This window comes from Meleagris gallopavo, chromosome 1 (assembly GCF_905368555.1).
Source record: "Meleagris gallopavo chromosome 1, MGAL_WU_HG_1.1, whole genome shotgun sequence".
Classification (NCBI taxonomy): domain Eukaryota; kingdom Metazoa; phylum Chordata; class Aves; order Galliformes; family Phasianidae; genus Meleagris; species Meleagris gallopavo.
Genome location: NC_139404.1, coordinates 131,793,488 through 131,813,936, shown reverse-complemented (window position 1 = coordinate 131,813,936; position 20,449 = coordinate 131,793,488). Strand labels below are relative to the sequence as shown.

At 38.5% G+C, this 20,449-nt stretch overlaps 1 protein-coding gene across 2 annotated transcripts; it reads right to left on the bottom strand.

Annotated features, from left to right (window-relative positions):
- Positions 1-215: 215 nt before the first annotated feature.
- IL18RAP (interleukin 18 receptor accessory protein) lies at positions 216-19,052 on the bottom strand. Of its 2 annotated transcripts, none has more exons than XM_085214399.1 (11): positions 18,853-19,052; positions 13,907-14,032; positions 12,632-12,899; positions 12,359-12,533; positions 10,941-11,115; positions 9,443-9,511; positions 9,075-9,192; positions 6,743-6,897; positions 6,066-6,203; positions 1,705-1,875; positions 216-960 (listed from the first exon to the last, which is right to left on the bottom strand). In XM_085214399.1, exons 2-11 carry the CDS (start codon positions 14,022-14,024, stop codon positions 587-589), a joined length of 1,761 nt encoding a protein of 586 aa, XP_085070525.1. In that variant the 5' UTR covers positions 14,025-14,032; positions 18,853-19,052; the 3' UTR covers positions 216-586. The 2 variants fall into 2 exon arrangements, with proteins under 2 accessions (XP_085070525.1, XP_010726280.2); XM_010727978.4 differs by lacking the exon at positions 18,853-19,052 and adding an exon at positions 16,807-17,026.
- Positions 19,053-20,449: the final 1,397 nt, after the last annotated feature.

The following is a 20,449-nucleotide window of genomic DNA, read 5'->3' as shown; positions in this document are numbered from 1 at the left end:
CAGCAGTGTGCAGATGTTTCTGAGTGTGAAATGTTTCAGGGCTGGTAGAAATGCCTTATCCCACTTCATGAAGGATGGTGGTTCCTGGGATCAGCCCTGACACAGCATTCCTCCTTGTTTCAACCCCTTCAGCATATCTAGATGTGGGAGCCTCCTAGAGCTTTCATATATAGAGCTTGGATTTTTTCCTGCAGAACTGCACAGAAAATTAAACTACAAGATTTCTCAGGAGTTTGTTTGTTTTTTTTTTTTAATCTTTTTTCTAGAAAAAAAGAAAAAGTATAAAAATGCTTCAACAGAAAAACAATGCAAAGAAGAGAACATTCACGTCTCAACATCATTGCAAAACAACATAATAAATATCCTAATAATAATTTACTGAAGATAGCTTACATATACACATGTGTGAAGTGCCACATATTTTTCCTGTGTGCATGTTTGCACTGCAGCCCTACTCAGAGTTCTAGAGTGAGCTATTGCTGGCTCAAGTGACAGTCCAGAGTAGTCTGCTGATGTAAAAAAAAAAAAAAAGGTGTTTAAATCCATTAACTCCTAGGATAGCAGTCATTCCTCTGTTAAATTTATGCTATCGACGTACCAGGCTGAATAACCTTTGGAAAAAGCCCTTTAGGCTGCAATTTCCCAACACCTTAGTGGTATTCACGGGCATGTGGTAGTGCATGTATTTCCAGAACTTCTTGTTTGGAGCAGTAGAAACAGAAGACTTCCAGGTAATGACTGGTAAAATCCGAAGAGCCTTCTTAACTACTGGAGGCAAGGTCTCTGGCTCTTGGAAAGCCTGGAACTTTATTAAAACCAATTTGATCTTTTTGTCTTCCAGTGCACAGTTCACTGCTGCCTGCAGTTCAAAGATTTTTGGTCCGCTGACATAGGCTGGGCTCAGAATAATGATTGCTCTTCTACTTTGTTTAATAGCTGTAACAACTTCATCTGTGTATGCTGGAGAAGAAATTACAATGTTATTGCAAAGTGTATTGGACTTTTTATCCAAATTAGTTCATTTAAGAATGGGTAGTCACCAGAAATACAGAAAACCAGAAATAGAAGTACTGAGCAACCATATTATCCTTAAAACCGTTCATGATCAGAGGGTATCTCTGCCATTTTTATGCAGTCTTGAGAACATAACTGGATGCTCAAAAGGTGGAGGGCACAGCTGAAATCACAACCACAGCACATTCAAGCAAGTTCTCAAAGGACACTTGGATTTGTCTCTGTCTCTCCCAGGGAGAGATACTGAGGACTTCCAGTTATTGCTGGTGGCACTGACCAAGGTGAGTCAGAAAGTAACTAATGAAAAATTCAGGGTATTCTTTTCACAGAACGGAGCCTGCCTGTGAAGAAATTCTTGGATGAGAACCTTTGTCTCAGCCAAGTACCTCATAGAATGGAATGGAATGGGTTGAAAAGGATCATAATGACCATCTAGTTTCAAACCCTCTGTTATGTGCAGGGTCGCCAACTACTAGATCAGGCTGCCCAGAGCCTCCTCAACAACCACACTCAAATATACACATTCCTTGGTTGCAGAGACCAGATAAAAAGACCAAACATGGCAAGATATGAGCAGAAACTCCAGTGCCAAAACATATCATTTGTTGAACTAGTGCATAAGGTTTTTAGGAAAGAAGAAAATAATTTTATAAGGAACTGAAGACTTTCTACCAACTACAGGAACCTTACCTCCTCCTGGAAGAATATCTCTTTCAAGAATGCATAACTTGTATCCGTATTTGTTTTCAAGCATGTCTGGAAGGATCTCCAGGGCAAATTTTTCCTCGCTAATAAAAGCAGAGTCACTTTCAGAAGAGTCTGTTTTTGCATAAGATACAAAGGCATCAAATTCTTTGCCATCTAAAAGAAATAAATATATATCATAAGTAACACAGCATACATTAACAGGTGTCTGAAGTATTCAGCTTCTTATTTAATGCAACATTTCCGTTTATGTTCTATATATTTGCTACCTATTTAAATAGACCCAATACAAATTGAAACTTACAAAGCTATCATGAAAAACAGCAGTTCAGTTACGCAAAGCCAAGCCTGTCTGTCCATTTTCTTCTCTGTAGACATATGCTACCAAAGTAAATGAGGATATTGCAGATGACCAGTGCAAGAAAGTTTAAATTAGGCACCTTTATTTTTTGTATTTTTACATATATGTGCCAATTTTAACCAGTGGGAGATTTGGCATCTCCCAGGAAAATGCTATGCTCTAGGAAATGATTCCCAACCTTTTCTGTCATTCGCCCAAATGCTGAGTCCAAAGATAGTCACAAATGCACAACCTGCTTTATAAATATAGTGAATTTTACTTTAAAAAGATGGGAGGAACAATGTCCATGGACATTAGCTGTTGTGAAAGATACGCTCTTTTTGTACACTGCTATTTCTAATGAGAGAGAAGGGTGGAGTTGGCAAAGATTAAATCTGATTCAAATATAAGCTCAGAAACAGAATGCTATCCAGCTCCTGAACTTTGTTCCAGTCTCATTTAAAGAATGTTTGCAAAGTGCTGCTGCTGAATACATAAAGAACTCTCAGCTCTGAAACATTCTGGTACCAATGTCCCAAATTTCACCCATTCCTATCTACAAAACAAAAGAAATCTATTTGCTAAATGAAATTTGAACTGCACTTGAGGGAAGATGAAAGAGAACATAAGAAATTGCTCATGATGCAAAAGGTACACTGATCTCAGTACAATATGAATATGAATGCTCCTAATGCCATTGGAGTTGCCCTAAGGTTGGTTGATGAGATTGCCAAATTTTACATAGGCACTACTGGAGACCCAAATATTTTGGAATATTGTAGGATATGCTCAGGCAAGTCAAACGACAGCAGATATCTTTTTGTTTAATCAGCTGATTCATATTCCATGTCAGTATAGTCAAGAGAAACCATAAAGTAATTCAGCTGTTCAGCATGGGGTGTTTCTGCAGAATGAGCTGAAAAGTGCTCTAGATTTCACCGTACTGATCACACTGCACAGAATGGGAACTGAGACATCTAACCCCCTACACAATCACATAGATAATAGCATTGAATCTTACCCCTCCATGCTAACATCTTGATTTCTACCCCTAGATGTTAGATTAGGATCATAAGGATCAGAAGAAATCATATGGAACCCTGGGAGCAAAGGAAATGCATGTTGAAAATTAATGACCTGCGTGAGTTGGGGTTGAACAACTACATTCATAACTAGCAGATAACAGAAAGTATATTATCAGAAGAAAACATGGGTGTAAAAATTCGGCTTAGAGGCTGAGACTATCCCCAGTGCTCCTGGCCATACACTTCTGCCATTTCCTTGTAAGACCGTTGAAACTCTTGTGGTAACAAAAGAAGTTCTTACCACAGAACTAGCTCTCTAGTTACCTATTACCTTCTGCTGGGCTATTTTACTGCTAACTTGAGCCAATGTAGGCCCAAAAGAATGAATCAGCAACAGCAAACATACATGGCTTGGAGGTGGGGCAGTGGGTCACTAGACTGGTTTAGCTGAAATGTCTAGCTACACTCTGATCTAAGGATCCTTTGAATGCCACTTTTAAATGACAAATTCTTTGCAAAACAAGCCAGATATTTTCCTCATTTCACCCATAGAGGTCACTGCAATCTTATTAGACAACCACCATTGATAAATACATCACGGTTTTTTTTTTGTTGTTGTTTTCTTTTTAGCATCACGACTGCAAAAACAATTTAAAAATGCATACATAGTAAGCACAATTAGGATTTTTTTTCCAGAACAGTACAGGAGAACAGTTACACCCTGAGAAACTTTTGGGACATATGTTTCAGATGCTCAAAATGTTGGAAATGATGTTAGTTAAGCAAAGTTACTGTAAAATTTGTCTATAAAAGTTAATTCCCCAGCTTTTTCGCTGTTTCTTTCTCCCTGTGGGAGAGGCAAGATTTTTAAGAAGTATGTCTTAATTAGCTATGGAGGAAGCTCAAGGGTTAGAAAGGTGTGAGATAAAGAATGAGCTCACTGCTGTTTTTAGCTAACTAATGAAAGGGTACAGAGATGATGGAGAGAGATTTCTCTGAGGCGCAGAGTGATAGCAGAGAAGGCTACAGACACAAGCAGCAATAATTAAAATCCCCATTAGAAGTTAGTAAAAAAACTTATCAATGCAAAAATGGTCAAGCACTGGAGCAGGTTGTTCTGAGACACTGTGAATTGTCTATCTTTGGAGGCATGCAAAACATGGATGAACAAGATCCGGAGCCATCCAACATAGGCTGGCTCTGCTTTCAGCAGTATCTTGAATCAAATGACTTCCAGGGTCCCTACCAGCTTATGTGGTTCTGCAATTTTCTAATGCTGTGCTAAGAGGAGTGGGAGAGAAGGAATGATGGAAAGGAAGAAACGGCAAAATGACATCACACTTTTGCTTTTTTGCTTTATGAGCAAGCTGTTTCAAATCTCAAGTAAATTGATACGCATCCACATGAAGTGAGAAGGACATAATCCTACAGCTGGGAACATCTTTGGGGTGAGTCATCTGCAGGCATAAAACCTGCTGGATAGGCATAGCTAGTCTGCACGCTTCATGCCCACCATGCCATAAATGGGGCTGTGCACATGCAGTACATTGGAGTTAAGGAGTAGAACAGAAGGTGCAAGAGATACAAAGGGGTCTTAAACTTCAATGTACGAATCTTCCCAGGCCTGTCTCTGTCCTACTGACAAACGTTGTAAGGTCGAAGGGGACTTTCCAGAGGTTCTTAAAGCAATCTGCTACCAAGCAGAGGGGAAATTTTAAGTGATTTCCCAAATAACTTTTGATAGATGTCCTAGAGCTTACAACAATACTTTCCGAAAAGGCAGTCAATTGTTTCACCGTGTATGTATTTATAGATATATAGATAAACGTATGCTATATTCACACATAATTGAAATACACCTATGGAAACACGAAAGTAAACTCATATAATATATGTCTCAAGATGCATCAAGACTCAAGGATTTTTAGAAAAATTTCCTTGGGTAATTTCTATCAGATTTATTTAAATCCACGTAAGAAAATTAAATGCTAAATTCATTGAAGTAGGCACTGTAATTTCTGATACATTTTTTACTGCCTAATATGTCAGAGGCCCATTTTAGATGAGATGATGTGGCAATGCTGCTACAGAGACTTGAAATTTGAAAAAGTTGATCGCTGATATAAAATCATGATAGTCAACGTAACTTTCAGAAAGCAAAAACTACCCCAAAGTGAACTAAGTTTGTGTTCCTCGTTATCTTATTTCACATAACCACAGGATGGCTGATGCTGGCAGGGCCCTCTGTGTCCCTCTGGCCCTGCTCAGCAGAGCCACCCAGAGCAGGGTGCCCAGGTTCATGGCCAGGCAGCTGTTGGCTCCATCTCCAAGGAGCAGATCCCACAGACTCTGAGCAGCCTTTGCCAGTGTTCTGTTACCTGCACAGCACAGAAGTGCTGCCCTGTGTTCAGAAGGAATCCCTGTGCTTCAGATTGTGCCCCTGTCCTGGCACTGGTCACCACTGAAAAGAGCCTAGCTTCAACTTTTGTGCACCCTACTCTCAAGTATTTGTACACATTGACTAGATCCCCCTGAATTGCCTCTTCTCCAGGCTGAACAGGTCCAGATCTCTCAGTCCCTCCTCAGAAGATAACCTACTCCTTTGATCATCTTTGTGACCCTCCGTTGGACTCTTCCCAGTACATCCATGTTCCTCATACTGGGAGGGCCAGAACTGGACACAGTGCTCCAAGTGAGGCTTCACCAAAGCTGACTGAAGCAGAAAGATCACCTCTTGACCAGCTGGCAATACTTTGCTGAGTGCAGCCAAGAATACTAAGCATTCTTAGCAGCTAGGGCACATAGTTGATTCGCGTTCAACCTGGTGTCCATCAGGACCCACAGGTCCTTTTCAGCAGAGCTGCAGAACAGCGTTATTAAGAGAATTGAATTAAGGGATTAGCCCACACCAGATTAACTCACAGAACAAAAGACAATAGGAAAAAAAGTGAAGAATAGTAATTTTATACCATATTTCTTACCTTCTGTAGTTTCGTTGTGGGCCACATAGCTTCGGTACATCAGTACTATTTCAATCCAGTGCTGATAAATAAAGGCAGTGCACAGAAGAAATGCAAAGAGAATAGAAATGGCACTGCACAGTATGTACAAGAAAAACACTGTGAAAAGAAAAGGGTTTATCATAAGTCAGACTTTCCAACTTAGATAAAAAGCTCAATTCACAAAAGGAGACAAACTAGCTCACAATCTTCATTCCTTCCCTTCTAGCAAACTTTAGAGAAGACAGAATTCATTTACCTGCAAATTTCAGCACAGTGTTTCAGTCTACTACGAGGGATAGTGCTTGAACTGTATCTCCCTGTTAGTACGAAAAGCCAATTTGAGATGAAAGAAAATGGTTTATTGTACACTCAGTGGGGCTGAAAATAAAAACTGCTTAAAATGGAAAATATATACATAGCTGCACAAAGAACCCTGCTGGAGACTTCCTGTGCCACCTTAGTGATGAATGTCCACTGTGAGCTATGGTTCAAATGAGAAAATGGTTTAATTTCCACATTGATTCTATTTTTGGCCCTTGCTTGAAAGGCTGCCATATTCGTATCAGGTACAGCATAGACATGCATGCTAAGAATTGGGAAAACAGAAACATCCTATGAAAATCTTTAAGGGCAAGCAGTCTTCCATCTGTGCTTACCTCTCCGTTTTTTTTTCAGTTGGATCACAGCGGTAGCATTCCCCACAGAATTTTGAGCAAAGCAGATGAAGTTGCTTCTTAGGTCCTTCTCAGTAACTTCTTCCAGTTTAGCAACATGACGAAGTACATGTCCCTTTAAACATCTTGGACAAACACTAAAAAGTATGTATTTGCATGTCAACTTTGCAGCTCATTCATACAATCCCCAAACGTTTTAAATACAGAGAAAGAAGATCTTAGCAAACTCTGAACATTTAAATTGAAGTTTTAACAGAGACGCAAAACTCTGGTTTGGAGCCTCCATTTGCGTTTTATTTGCGTCATAAGAAGATAATGACAGCAAAGGTTTGCAGACTGAAAAGTTTATTCTTATTTCATCAGCTCAGCAAAATAATTAATCTCTTGCTTAGCTTTAAATATGTAGTTCTTTTTGACTTCAATAAGATTATTTGAATTTTCCTAAGACTTTGAATACCCCCCGCAGGAGAAATGTAGAGAAATTAAGCTTCAAAAAGGAGCCCTGAGAGACAATAAGCTGAGCAAAAATATAGAAAAGCACTATCTCTTTTCAAGGGATAAAAGTCCCAAGGACAGGACAGACAAATAAAATAAAACAAAAATGAGGAACTGAAGAACAGAAAACGAAATGGTGACAAAAAAGTGCCTTTGGGGCACTCTTAGGAATACCCAGTGCTTCTGAGTCTCAATGTTTCTCTTTGGAAGCCATAGTACATGTGTCTGTGGGTCATCTCAAGTACACCTCATGTCATGCCACTGCTGGCCAGTGTGCCAATATGACAATGAACTACCTCCACTAAATCAAGAGTCATGGGTATGAATACGGGCAGTTAATTTTAGGATTCAACATGTGCTAAAGATCTGTTGAGAATGGTTTATAGCAAGGTGATTGGTAATAGATGGTCTTAAAGGTCTTTTCCAACCCAAACCATTCTATGATTCTATGACTAAGAACTGAGAAGTAAAAGATATGCTTGTATTGCATAGATTCCTTGCCCAAGTTGGACACTGTATAACTGAATGAGACAGGAAAATACAGGAAGGAAAGGGGGGCATGGAGACAATTCAAGTCATCTCAATTGACAGCATGCTCAACATGAGTCAGCAGCTTTCACTGGTAGCCAAGAGGGTAAACTGTATTTTGGCATACATTAGGTACAGTATAGCCAGCCAGTCATAAGAAGTGATTCTCCTGTTACATATTAGGGTTGGTGCGGCCTCATCTTCTGTATTGTATGCTATTAATGTTAACATCCTTGAAAGGACCCAGAGGAGGACATCAAAGCTGGTAGCAGGGCTGAAGGCATGTCCTGTGAGGAGAGGCTGAGGGCACTGAGCTGTGCAGTTTGGAGAGCAGAAGGCCAAGAGTTGACCTCATTGCTCCCTGCAGTACCCTGAGGAGGGGAAGCAGAGGGAGGCACAGGGCTCTGCTCCTGACAACTGATGGCAAAAGGGAAATGGCACAGAGCTGCACCGGGGGGTATCAGGCTGGGCATTAGGAACAATTTCTTTATTGTGAGAGAGCTCAAACACTGGAACACTAGAGAAGTGGTTCATGCCTCATGCCTGCTAGTGTTGAAGAGGCATTTGGATAATGTCCTCAATAACATCCTTTCATTTTTGGATAATCCTGATGTGGTCAGGCAGTTGGACTCATTGGTCTTTGAAAGTCCCTTCTAATTAACTATTCTGTTCTGTTCTGTTCTATTCTATTCCATTCTTTAAGGTCACAGGAAACCTTTCCCCTGTATGTCACTTCTCTGTGGAGTCTGCTTAATTCCTGCCAGGGAAGACTTAAACGGTCCTGAAATTCAATTCTGCATGCCCTCAGGCTGACCTAATGCACATAACTCAATAAAAACAGCCCAACTTTTGAGGCACACAAACTCATTTCTATGTCACAGAGAACTTGTATACAGTACTGTTTCACTGGATCCAGTTTATTCCCCACTTAGAGACAGTTTTCAGAGAGATGGAGTGAATTGTCAGCAAGGCACAACAGAGGGAGCACACTGCTGATGCAGGCACAAGGGGCCAAGCACCATTCATGCTGAAATTCCCTGTGAGATAAAGCTTTGGGAAAAAAGAGTTAAGACTACACAAAAAATACTGAATTCTTGAATTTATGGCCATATCATATTTTGAACATGTGCTTCTGTATGTAAATGTGCTCATGGACAGACACAATAACATGTTGAAGGACAGATAGTTCTGAGCTCCCTTCAGAAAAATTACATATTAAGTAAAGCTCTTGTGGAAGGATTTTTACAGTTGCCAACAGCATAATAACACTACTATTGTACTGCTTTCTTACCTTGTTTCCTGGTTCAATTTCTCATTTATATTTTCATTGTCTCTTTTCCATATTACTCTCTTCTGAGTACCTCTTTCAAACCCAAACTGTACACGGCATTCCAGTTCAAGGGGCTTTCCTGAAACAAATTAATACAGGAAAAGCATGCATGCAGGTCACTGGAATGTTTTTCCCTTTAATAGACTGGGATATATATAATATAAAATATTTATTTTAATATTCACAAATATATTAATTAAGAAAAAAAAATTATAGAAAATTCTCTGGAGCTTTGCTCCAAGAGAGCAAAGTTATTTTGTTTTATCAAGGTCTATCATCATCTACAGTTAGCTCATTTTCTTTTAGTATCAGAGAAAGAATAAACTTACCAAGTTCTGCTTCGAGAATCGTCACACCACTGGGATGCAAGATGTTTGGTGGATGGATAGTGTTTTTTGCTGCAATTAACAGGACTGCTATTAATAAGTGCTACTGTCGATGCCAAAGGCTAGAGAAAACATTTCAAAGGTTTATCTTTCTCTGATGTTAGGTGGAATTTTGACATCATGGTCCAAGAGGATGATTTATGGTTGTTAAGCTGTCTGAGAGTTCACAGTATGAAAGCTTTCTCTACAAAATTTACATAGCTACTTAAACTGCTATGTCAGTAGTTGAACTGGGGAGCTCAGCATCAGCACTGCACCTGAGGTAATTTAGGATTCAGAAACAAGGATCCCCTTTGCAAAATCCCCTGCGGTACCCAATCCCCATACGAGTTCCCTGACAAGCTCCATTCCACATCCACTAAGCATGCATTCAGCACACTAACTCCTTATTCGCACTTTAAATACACAACACAGGTATTTGCATTAAAATACCATGTTGTTAGATTTTTTTTCTAAGCAAGAGTTGACAAAGAGCAAGGATAACGACACCTAGTTTGCGCAATGTGATAAACAGATACCCAGGCTGTGAGAACATAGCATGAAGGGCCTAAAATGCACAGCTCTGATATTCTTGGGAAATCCCATACTACAGGAAATGTTGAAATGTTGCCACACAAACACTTTTTTTTTTTTTTTTTTTTTTAAACGTTGAACTATGCTGAAGCAGAGAAAGCTGCAACCCATCTACTTCTGAATACAAAATAGATGCAGCTGTGCCACATTGCTGGTGTTCCAGCCTAAAAGACTAGGCCTGAAACAACAGGTCATACAGGTAGTGATGCTGTCCCCAGATAGCATGCAAAAACAAAGAGCGTTGTTGTCTTTGCTGTTAAGATTGCTCTCAAGTCCCATATTCCCTCTGACACAAAATGTCACATCACCATTTTTAAGTGAAAAAATGAAGATCTGCATTGCAGAACGAAACACCGTGTCATCCAACTGTAGAAGGGAATTCTCTATAACTCGTACGTTAACTCAAGCCACCACTTCAGGGACATGTGTAGGATTGAGATACAGCGTTATACTCCACGGCTGCCAAGCAAGATTAGCATTCTTTCCTCTTGGTATTAAATATCTTTCTAACACTGCACATAGAGTTCATGGAGAACACTGGCACCAGCGGTGGTTTCATGAATTCTACTCTCAAATTAAGTTATTTAAATCCTTGTGTAGATTTGATTACCGCTGTTAGGAATCAAGGCAGAATAAGATCTTGACATCTATGCTATTACTAAATTTATTACTAAACACTGAAGGTCCTAGACACTGTCCAGAGATGTCCTCAGAGTACTTGGAAGTGAATTTTAATGAAAGTGTAGCTAGTCTAGTTTATAATTTTTCAGAACAAGATCCTGAACAAAATATATTGATAGAGTACTAAAGAATAGGGAAAACATAACATATTTTTGAAGTATTTTATAATAGTTAAAATATTACTCACCAATGACTTCTACTGTAATTGCTGTTCTCATTGTCCACCGAGTAGTGTTGTCAAATATGGTGTAATCGCATACGTATATTCCAGCGTCTTGAACATAAGTCGTTTTCAAGTAGATTTCATTATCCACAAACTTTAGGCTTTTCCTCGTTTTCCTGTATTCTATCTGACGGCCATCCTAACAACAATAAAAAAGTATCAAAGAATTAAATGTATCCTTATTGTTGTTGTTACTGCTGCTGTGAAACTATAATATAAGATATTCGGATGGAATTGCCATAACAGTAGGGTTAAGCCAAACTTTTTCACTGAAAACAAAAACTTTTTGCTATTTACATTTTTTAAAATTGTGGGCTATAATATGTGAATATCAGTACATGTTAAAAACAACAACAACAACAACAACAATTTAACTTTTGTGGCTGCTGAGAGATACGTAAAATAATGAAACTAAGTATAAATTTAATTCACATTACTAAAGGTCAAAGAAAAGGATCGCTGTTTTGAACATTTACTGACTAGGTATTTTTATTTTCATAAGTAAATGATTTTGAAACCAGTTCCACAAGCTTTTACAGGAAAAAATATGGTTTTGGATTGTATGAGATTGATAACATTGTCACTATTTTCAAAAGGATGAATGCTGCTTTTTGAAAAGCGTACCTAGTTTTCACAGTTTTGTTTAGGTAAAATCTCTAGGGGTACAAGGAATTTTCCTTAAGATAAATGCAAAATGAGGTAAAGACATACCTCATAAAAGCTTGGAAGTAAGTGAAGAGTAACTTTGACTGGATGATCATTTTGTTTGATGAATAAATACTGTAAATAGTACCAGGTAGTAAAATGAACGTTGAATTTTCAGTCATTTTTGTTTGCTTATATAGTACAAGCTTAGATGGAACTATTAGTGAGTATAGTATATAACTATTAGTGATAATAGTATTATCTCACTTTAGTGAGAACTATTGGTGATAGGTGGATGGTTGAATGGGATGATCTTGAAGGTCTTTTCCAACCTTGGTGATACTATGACTCTATGATTCTATAGCATATTACAATTATTACAGACAAAGTAGGGATAAATTTTAACTTCAAGGTAATTTAGCAGTCATTTGAAAAAGACTAAGTCAATAATTTCTCTGTGGGATGGTGTTTCATTAGAAACAGATGTCTTGGAAAGAACAGTTTGTAATATTAATATTAAAATAAATTTGTTTCTAACAAAGCCAATTTTTTCTTTCATACATTTGATATTTTCAAAATTTAAAATCAAAACAAAACTTTAAAATTTTAAATTTCATCAGTGTCAATTTTGTAAATAACCAATTTTGATTCTCAATTACTACAACTAGTTGAAAAGAAACTATGCCAAATTCCATACCTCCACTGCACTTCTGAATACTTAAAAGACTGATTCTTACCTTGTACCATCTTACATCCACTTTATCTATATGGCTGTAGCATTTTGTCCCAGGACAAGCTATTGAATTCCCACTGCCAGCAAGAAGATGCAGTGTGTTTGTACCATAGCCTGCACATTTTGCCTCTGCCTTTGTTTGAACCTCCAGAACAATTTTGAGACACGGAATTTTTTCACTGAGTGATACAGAAAAAAAGTTAAACTTTTAATATAAAAGCAAAATAACTACATCAATTCTTACCTAGAAATAGAAGCCCTTTCCCCCATTACATACTGTATCATACAGATGTAGATTCCAGAAGCATTCTCCCTTACTGGTTTAAACCAAAGTGCATCCCCTTGCAGAGTAATGTTAGAGCTTTCCTCGACAGCTTTAAGATGTCCTTTGTCTTTCTGACACCAGAACCATTTCACCTCATGTTGCTTTAGAACTGAGTTGTTATAAATGTTGGTAGCATGTTTATGTGGCAAAGAACATTGTAAAACAAACTCTTCATCGCTAATTGCACGATACCGTACTTGAGGCTTTACATGGGAACATCCTGAAAAGCAGGAAAATATAATATCAGTACCACCTGAAAAGCACACACAGCAGTCATGTCTAAAAAAAAAAAAAAAAAAAAAAAAAAAAGAAAAATAAGAATACTAAAAAATATATAGTTTTCCCTTTCTTCATGCTAATAATTTCTTTATGCGACCTTTGGACTAATGACCAACTTTGACAAAATAATTTTCTTAAACATGGAATTGATCAGAGTTCTCAAGGACTTGTTCAAAAGTTGTTGCCAAATGTTTATCGGACCTTTTTCAAAAGCTTAACATGAAAATAGCTTAAGATTTTTAGTGAACCAAAGATTTTCATGTGGATACTAATCTGTTAAACCTCTGCTCTGTAGAAAAAAAACAGTGTAGCTCTCCTAGCTTCCCTCATATTAACGGTGAAGGGAGTGAGATAAACCTGAATAAGTAGAGCCTGCATGCCTCACTCCTTAATTAAAGTAAGACTGACAAATATTTCATTATCATCTCATTGCTTTCAAATCTTTTCCCTCATACATTTCAGTTACTATGTCTAAATCAAATGAATTTTCAGATTCTGAATGCTGTGGTCACACATCCTAACCCCAAATTCTCAAAAGGCTGACCAACCTCCTGGTAGAATCAGATGTAGCAACCCCTGAAAGAAGGGTGACAGAATTTCATACCAGTAGAAGGGAACACATGAGCTCTTTGGTTCCTCACATGCCCCCATGAGAAATCCTTTGCAGTTTTGGTTTCTCTGCAAGTGGAATTAACTAAGTTCTTCCAGATAGACAGATGAATGGAAGGCTCTGATATATTGATCTCACCTGACCTTGTTTTCCACATCCCCCCTGGTTGGACCAGCTGCTGGAGACTTCAAGGAGTCATAAAAACAACTAATGTGTTCCATTAGGTTACCAGAAATTTTCCTTTACCTCCCATGAAGTCGTGGCAAGAAGTAGATTTGCCTCTCTAAGTTTTCAGCAAGTATTATGACCACCAAAACCCACCAAAGCAGATTTCTTACCTGGCAAATTAATCCCACTAACTTCTGTTCCAAACAATACTAGAATCCAGTAAAAAGTGAGTATCATTGTCTTTATTAATTTTGGTTGGTATTCTGAGATATTTTCTTTAAGAACCATCTTGCTTTCTGTAAAAGAGAAAAACAGACTTTTTTTGGCAAATGATAAAATGATAAGACAGAAGGTTAAATATATAACTCATTGTGTAGCTCTATGAACATTAGCAGACAGTATTTTGTAGATAAAGTGTGTTTTAAAAATGAGATTTGCAGTGCTCTTCCTGCTTGTATCATTTCATACAAATGCAAGATAAATAGTATACAAGAATACAGAAAAACTTTAAAATATCTTATCTTCCAATGATATATTTATCATGTATCTTACATGCAGTACAGGTAAGCATTACATATACACATATCTTCTGCATCGTGATGCTGTGCTGCCTGAATGACCTTAGAGAATTGCAGAACAAGCCAACATCCACACCATCGTCAGGTAGCAGCTCTGTTCTGTGCCATTTGTGAGCATAAAGTGGGGAGCTTCTAACATCCAGGAGATCTGGGAGTAGGTCCACAAAGCACTCAAGAGTCTTACATTACAGCCTCCTCACCAAAGTGAAACCTCGAACCCTGTTGTAGGAATTATTCTGCCTCTACTACACAGAGGCTCGAGCTGTGTCCCACAGCCTTACCAGCTGTGAGGCTAGAGAGAAGGCAAGCTATCCAGCATGCGTATTCAACAACCCCAGATGAATTTGGATATTTAGTTAGAACATCTCCAACACCTGTGACTGACGTGTCTCATTCAGGATCTCAGCAAGTAAATACACACCCTTTACTGATGCTCACACTATGCAATTGAGACCTCAAAGATTTTTCTTTGCTCCTTGGGCTGTTAAGTGACTCTGCATTTACGCAGTGGCTAGAGAGATACTGAGTCAGCCTGAGGGAAAAAAAGGTCAGGCAAGGGCTAGTCCCTAGTCTGTGAGCATCTCATGCAAATTAGACACAACTCAAACAGGCGGGCATCAAGAGATCATCCAGGGCACCATGAGTTGGCAGGCTAGATGAGGAGAACTCACACTACATTTTTTCAGGAAGCTACCCCACATAGAGAGGAGCACGTTAGTCACTGTTCTGTTCAACACATCTCTATTCCCTACAAGTGAGTGGAACAATCTATTTTTACACTCAGAGGTCATAAAGACTCATTTGTTTGCCTTAACCCATCCTGGTGCTTTCTTATAGACTGTCAACTGTCAAATGTCATTACCCTGTATACATCTTAAAAACATACTGAAACTCCAAGCCAGTAAGTCAATCTGAATAAAGAGACTGAGTTTCACTGGGTGAAAGCCCTTCTAAACTTTAGAAAGACTATCTTATCCACTGCATAAAGATGAATGGATCCCAACACTCTTGGATTTGATTTTAAGGCAGTCATAAAGATCTCTCTCAAAACATCCATTAGTTCTGCAACTTTGTATAAAGCAAAGGCGGTGCTCTGAGTTATGTCACCCACCAATCCATGTGGCAAAAGCATACTGTTGTCAGTCACTAGCAGAACCCAAGAGTCTTGTTTGTGATTCAGCACTGAACTCCCTTGAGCAGGAAAGTTGATGGGTCATTGTTGCCAAAGAGAGGTGGTCTCATCTGTCACTCTGTCCTACCACACCCATCTCTCTTCACCCTAAACAAATGGTCCAGCCCCTCTATGGTGACTGCTGCAGTTCTCTTTCATGCCTCAGTTCAATTTGATAAGCTCTGGGACTGCTGATTTTCCAGTTGTTCCTTTGTCTGTAAAAAGGGACAAGCAAGCTATATGTAGCAAAACCATATGAAGTGATACAAGGCATTGAGTAATACAAATGACATATAATGTCTATGTTCTCCAGTTTAATTCCATGCTAATAACCCTCAGGTCACATTCAAAGGGTCACTGTGAATGGGAAGAAGTGGGAAAAGGAGGATTAACTAATGAATTTAATAGCTTTGGTCAGCAATTTGCATAACTGTTGCATTCTGCTAGCCTTAATAAGGTACATCGCCACCAAATATGAGTTAACATTTATTACAGAAGTGCCATCATGACAGCACGTGAGGGTAAGAAGTGCGATCTTGTAAATGTGCTAGACAGGGAGAGGGAAATTCACAGCTGAAGCAAACAACAGTTACCAAAAGAAGGGGGTTCTTGAAAAAGGATAATCTTAAATGACCGTCTACATTGGTTTACACTGTGGGTAGATTCAAGGTGATTCAGTGACTTAAAATATTCAGTGACTTGCTTTTATCTTGTCAGTATTTGCCAGAAAAATCAAGACAGTCTTTCCCTGGATAACATTATCTGCCTCTTTGTCTTCTCCAGCCATGTGTGCATACCTACTGTCATATCCTTAATTCAGCAATTTAGGATGCCGTTTCACTGGAAATCAATATATATGCAAAGGAGGCTAATGTGGTTTTAAAGTAATTTCCTGTGGTAAAACAATGCAAAAGAGAAGAATAAGAGCTGTTTACTTTTGCCTGTGTTTTAACTCCTGTAAAACTCTCAGAAAAAAATAAAATTGATGAAAGCCACTTCAGCCTCGGAGTTATCAGTTTCTATCAGTTGTCATGGATTTACATCACAAATGCAAAGATAATCTGATTCTAAATGTAAGATTACAAATAGTCACACAAGAGAAGAAAAAACTTCACCGAGTCTATAAAGTGAAATATAGTCTAGTGAAGCTACTTACTAAGGCTTTTTTTTTCTTTTGCTCAAGTAATTAAGAATACTTTACTTTAAAACGCATATTAAAAGACAGTAAAACTAACTCACCTGTTAGTGGGGGTGGGGGCAGAGGGTGGGGAACAGACTAAAATCTAGAATTAAAAAAAGAGAGAGAATCTGAAAATCTTACCTGCACATCTTACACTACGTGGTACGAATTGTGGTAAGGTTTAGCTGAACGCTATTGAGACTGTTTCCTTTACAGGAATTTCCTCTACTTGAGTGTCATCATCCCTTCCTTTTTCGGTTTAATTGCTTTAGGTTCAAAGTTTCCGGGTAATTTTCTTGTAAAAAGATAGGGGAAAAAAGGGTTGCCTCTACTAAAAGATCAAAGCTTTCTGAGCTTTAAATCCTTTACTTGCACTGCGTTTAGAAATGCATTGGACTTTTTAGTTTGCTTCATTTAAGAGGAGGAATGGTAGAATATTCTTTTCTCTCTCTATCTTTTTTTTTTTTTTTTTTTTTTTTTTCCTAAGTGCTGCTACTGGATGGGTGAAAAGGGTACATAATTTCCAAAATCTGTAAGCCAGCCATACATCTTCCCAGTACACTGGGAGTATATTCACTATACCCGGCAAGTTCTTACTGTCCGTAGAATCATAGAATCATAGAATTGCTCAGGTTGGAAAAGACCTTCAAGATCATCAAGTCCTTAGTCACTTTCTGCATGATGCGAAGAGGCACTGTATGAGGGCTGTGACACACTATTATTATCTTTCTGTGCCCTCACACTTCAAACTTGTTGGCAATCCTAGTGGGGCTTAGCAGAAAGTGAAAAATGTAGCTCTTATGAATACGAGCTGTCTGTGACATCCCCACTGGACCTGCTAGGCAGGCAGAGCACTTCAGCATATACAATCCCACATGGTCCAGCTCCTCTTCCAAGGTTCCTTTAAGGATGTGAAATCGTTAAAAGACAGGCTGCATATTGACTCTGACTACGTAAAAGCATATGAACATTTCAATAGATGTCATTGGGATATACAGGTCTCTAAGCTTATGCCAGACATTTCAAGAGCAGTAGAACTTGTTTGCCCTTCCCCTGTATGAGACTCACTCTCTTTACTGCAGTTCGGGGCAATTATTCTATTTCATTCAGGTTCCACAAGAAGAAGATAAGAAAGGCTTTTTGCTGTAGAGCAAGTAAATGTAATATTGCCTCTGCTCAGATAATCATAGAATCATTTCAGTTGGAAGAAAACGTTAAAGGTCACCATGTCCAACTCCCCTGCAATGAACATATGCAGCTCAGTCAGGTTGCTCAGAGCCCCATCCAACCTAAAAATAGACACATTCTTTTAGGCAATAGCCAGTACTAATGTTTGTTTATGTTGGGTCCTGAGCATGTGGAAATATAAGATGGGTATTCTCAGATTCCACAACTGGTGATTAAGCTTAGTGGTTGTCTCCTCCAATATCTTCAGTGTTTAGCCCCAGTGCAAAATATATTTTTGATTTCTAAGTTACAAGAGACTCCAATGATTCTTTATAGGCCTTTTGTAGTTGTCCTTTCTGACTGGGGGGAGAAAAAAAAGCAGTTCACTTTTCCCTTTAAGGAATAATGGAGTGCAACACAGACAAAGCCCATGCTACCTTCATAGAATCACAAAATCATAGAATCATTAATATTGGAAAAGATATCTAAGATTGTCTAGTCCAACTGTAGACCCACCACCACCATGCTCACTAACCTAAAGCCATTGCTCAGACAATCAGGAAGAGGGCTGTTTTCCAAATACAAATCTTCCAGACATAAAATATACGTCAGCCTTTTCAAGTACTAACAGGTTGATTAAAATAAATAATAATAAAAAATGAAGTAGTCCAATCACTTGATAAAACACCAGTCACCCAGAGTTTTGAATGAGGCCAGATGGATGAAAATCTTGTCAAATAGTACCAACTATTTGGCTCAGCTTCTGCCCAGACTCACCCATCCTCTTCTGTAAAAGTAATATATATTCTAAAAACCAGTCTCACACACTACTTATCAGGCTCCTCCTTTCCCTTTGCTAGAGCATGTTTACAAAGGAACTGATCCAGAATTCCCTCTCTGCTTCCTCTCCACTCACTCACTCAGCATATTTTAGGCTATGGCCATAGGAAACTGCAGGCTCCACACTCAGTAGTACCTCTCCATCCCCATGGAAAGTCAAGGCAACAGTCCATATCCTACCTTGTTCATCTCACATCTGCTCAAGCCTTCTGACAGATAAGAAGCAGAGGGGAAAATGTACTTCTCATCATCATCTCACCATCTCAGCATGTAATCTTATGCTAGTAGGAAGAATTAAGTCTCTTTACCATTCTTGTACTATTCTGGCTTGACACATTCATACACCACATCCTTGCCTCCCTAGCTATGGTTAACACTGACTGTGTAAGATATTTTCCACTCTGACTATCTTCTACACTGTGTCAGTGGTGTTGGTTCTGCTGTCACAGATGTCTGAACAATATCTGAACATGAACTTCTGTTCACCTTGTACTGGATTATATGGCCAGTGGAATGGCATAAGTCAAGAGTGGCTTATGGAGCAGTGGCGTAATTCACCTATTACTTCCCTGTGAAATAAGGGAAAGTCTTGTTATCTACCTAGATCTGTTGCACTACAACACAGTTTTCCTTAGTCATTAGAGTGCAGTAAGACTAGTGTCACACTGATGAAATAACAACTGAACAGATCACCTGTAGGCAAAGAAAAATGCAAAGCGTATACTTATGAACCAGGCCTTTAAAATCTTTTTTCTCATAACTTTTCACACTGTTAATCAGAAAGGATTGCTTAGTACCTCAAATTTGACAGCAAACCTTTCTTGATAGTGTATCCCACCCTCTGGAAACCAAGAAGTGCAAGATGTCCACCACTGCATTCAGCGTTTTCATGCAGAAACTCACTGTGTTCTAGCACTGAAATAGGTCAGCATAATTTCTTTGTTAGTCCTACAGGAGATTTTACTATTATGATGGCTTTAACACTCAACAGCAATTCTTTTTCTTTTAGCGTTTTGTTTTGTTTTTCTCTTCCTGGATAGATTTCTTTACAATGCTCCTATTCCTTTTCCCATTCATTCAATCAGCTTGAACAATTTAAATTCTTCCTGAGCCCTTTCACATGCTTCACCCAGTGATTCTCTGCCTTGCATCTCTCAAGGTCTCACTTTGGTGACGGCATTTCATCAAGATTTGCACTGCATCATTTGACTTCCTTTCATCATACTGGCAGCTGGCAACAATCAGCAAATGCATTCTTCTCATTTTCATTTCCAAAGTATGAGTTTCTTCCTTGTAGCTGATTTTTGTTGTTATTCCCAAGAGCAGTATCTTCTTTAAGTACTATAAATGTAATTATTCTTGATATACTACATTATAAGTCACAACACACAGAGACATTGCTTTCACAGCTGAGCTGGGTATTTAGGCTTTAATCTCCAAGTGAATAAGTAGCTACAGAAATGAGGAGTACCCCATAATACAATATCCTACAAGAGCTGTCTTCGCAAAGGAGATTCAGACTGCTCCTAGTATATAATTACATGTCTTCGTGAACAGCACCAGTCACTTGTAAATTTGCCTTTTTTTAGATTTGTACAGCTTCACAAATAGTTTTAAATACACTTGTAGAACAGCATTCCTTTACCACAGTCAGAAAATCACAAACAGCTACATTTTTCCTGCACTGTATAGTCAATATTTTCTAACCACATCTTAAACGTCTCCAGCACATGACTGGAACTGACTTAACTATGGTAGTTGCCAAAATAATTAGAGC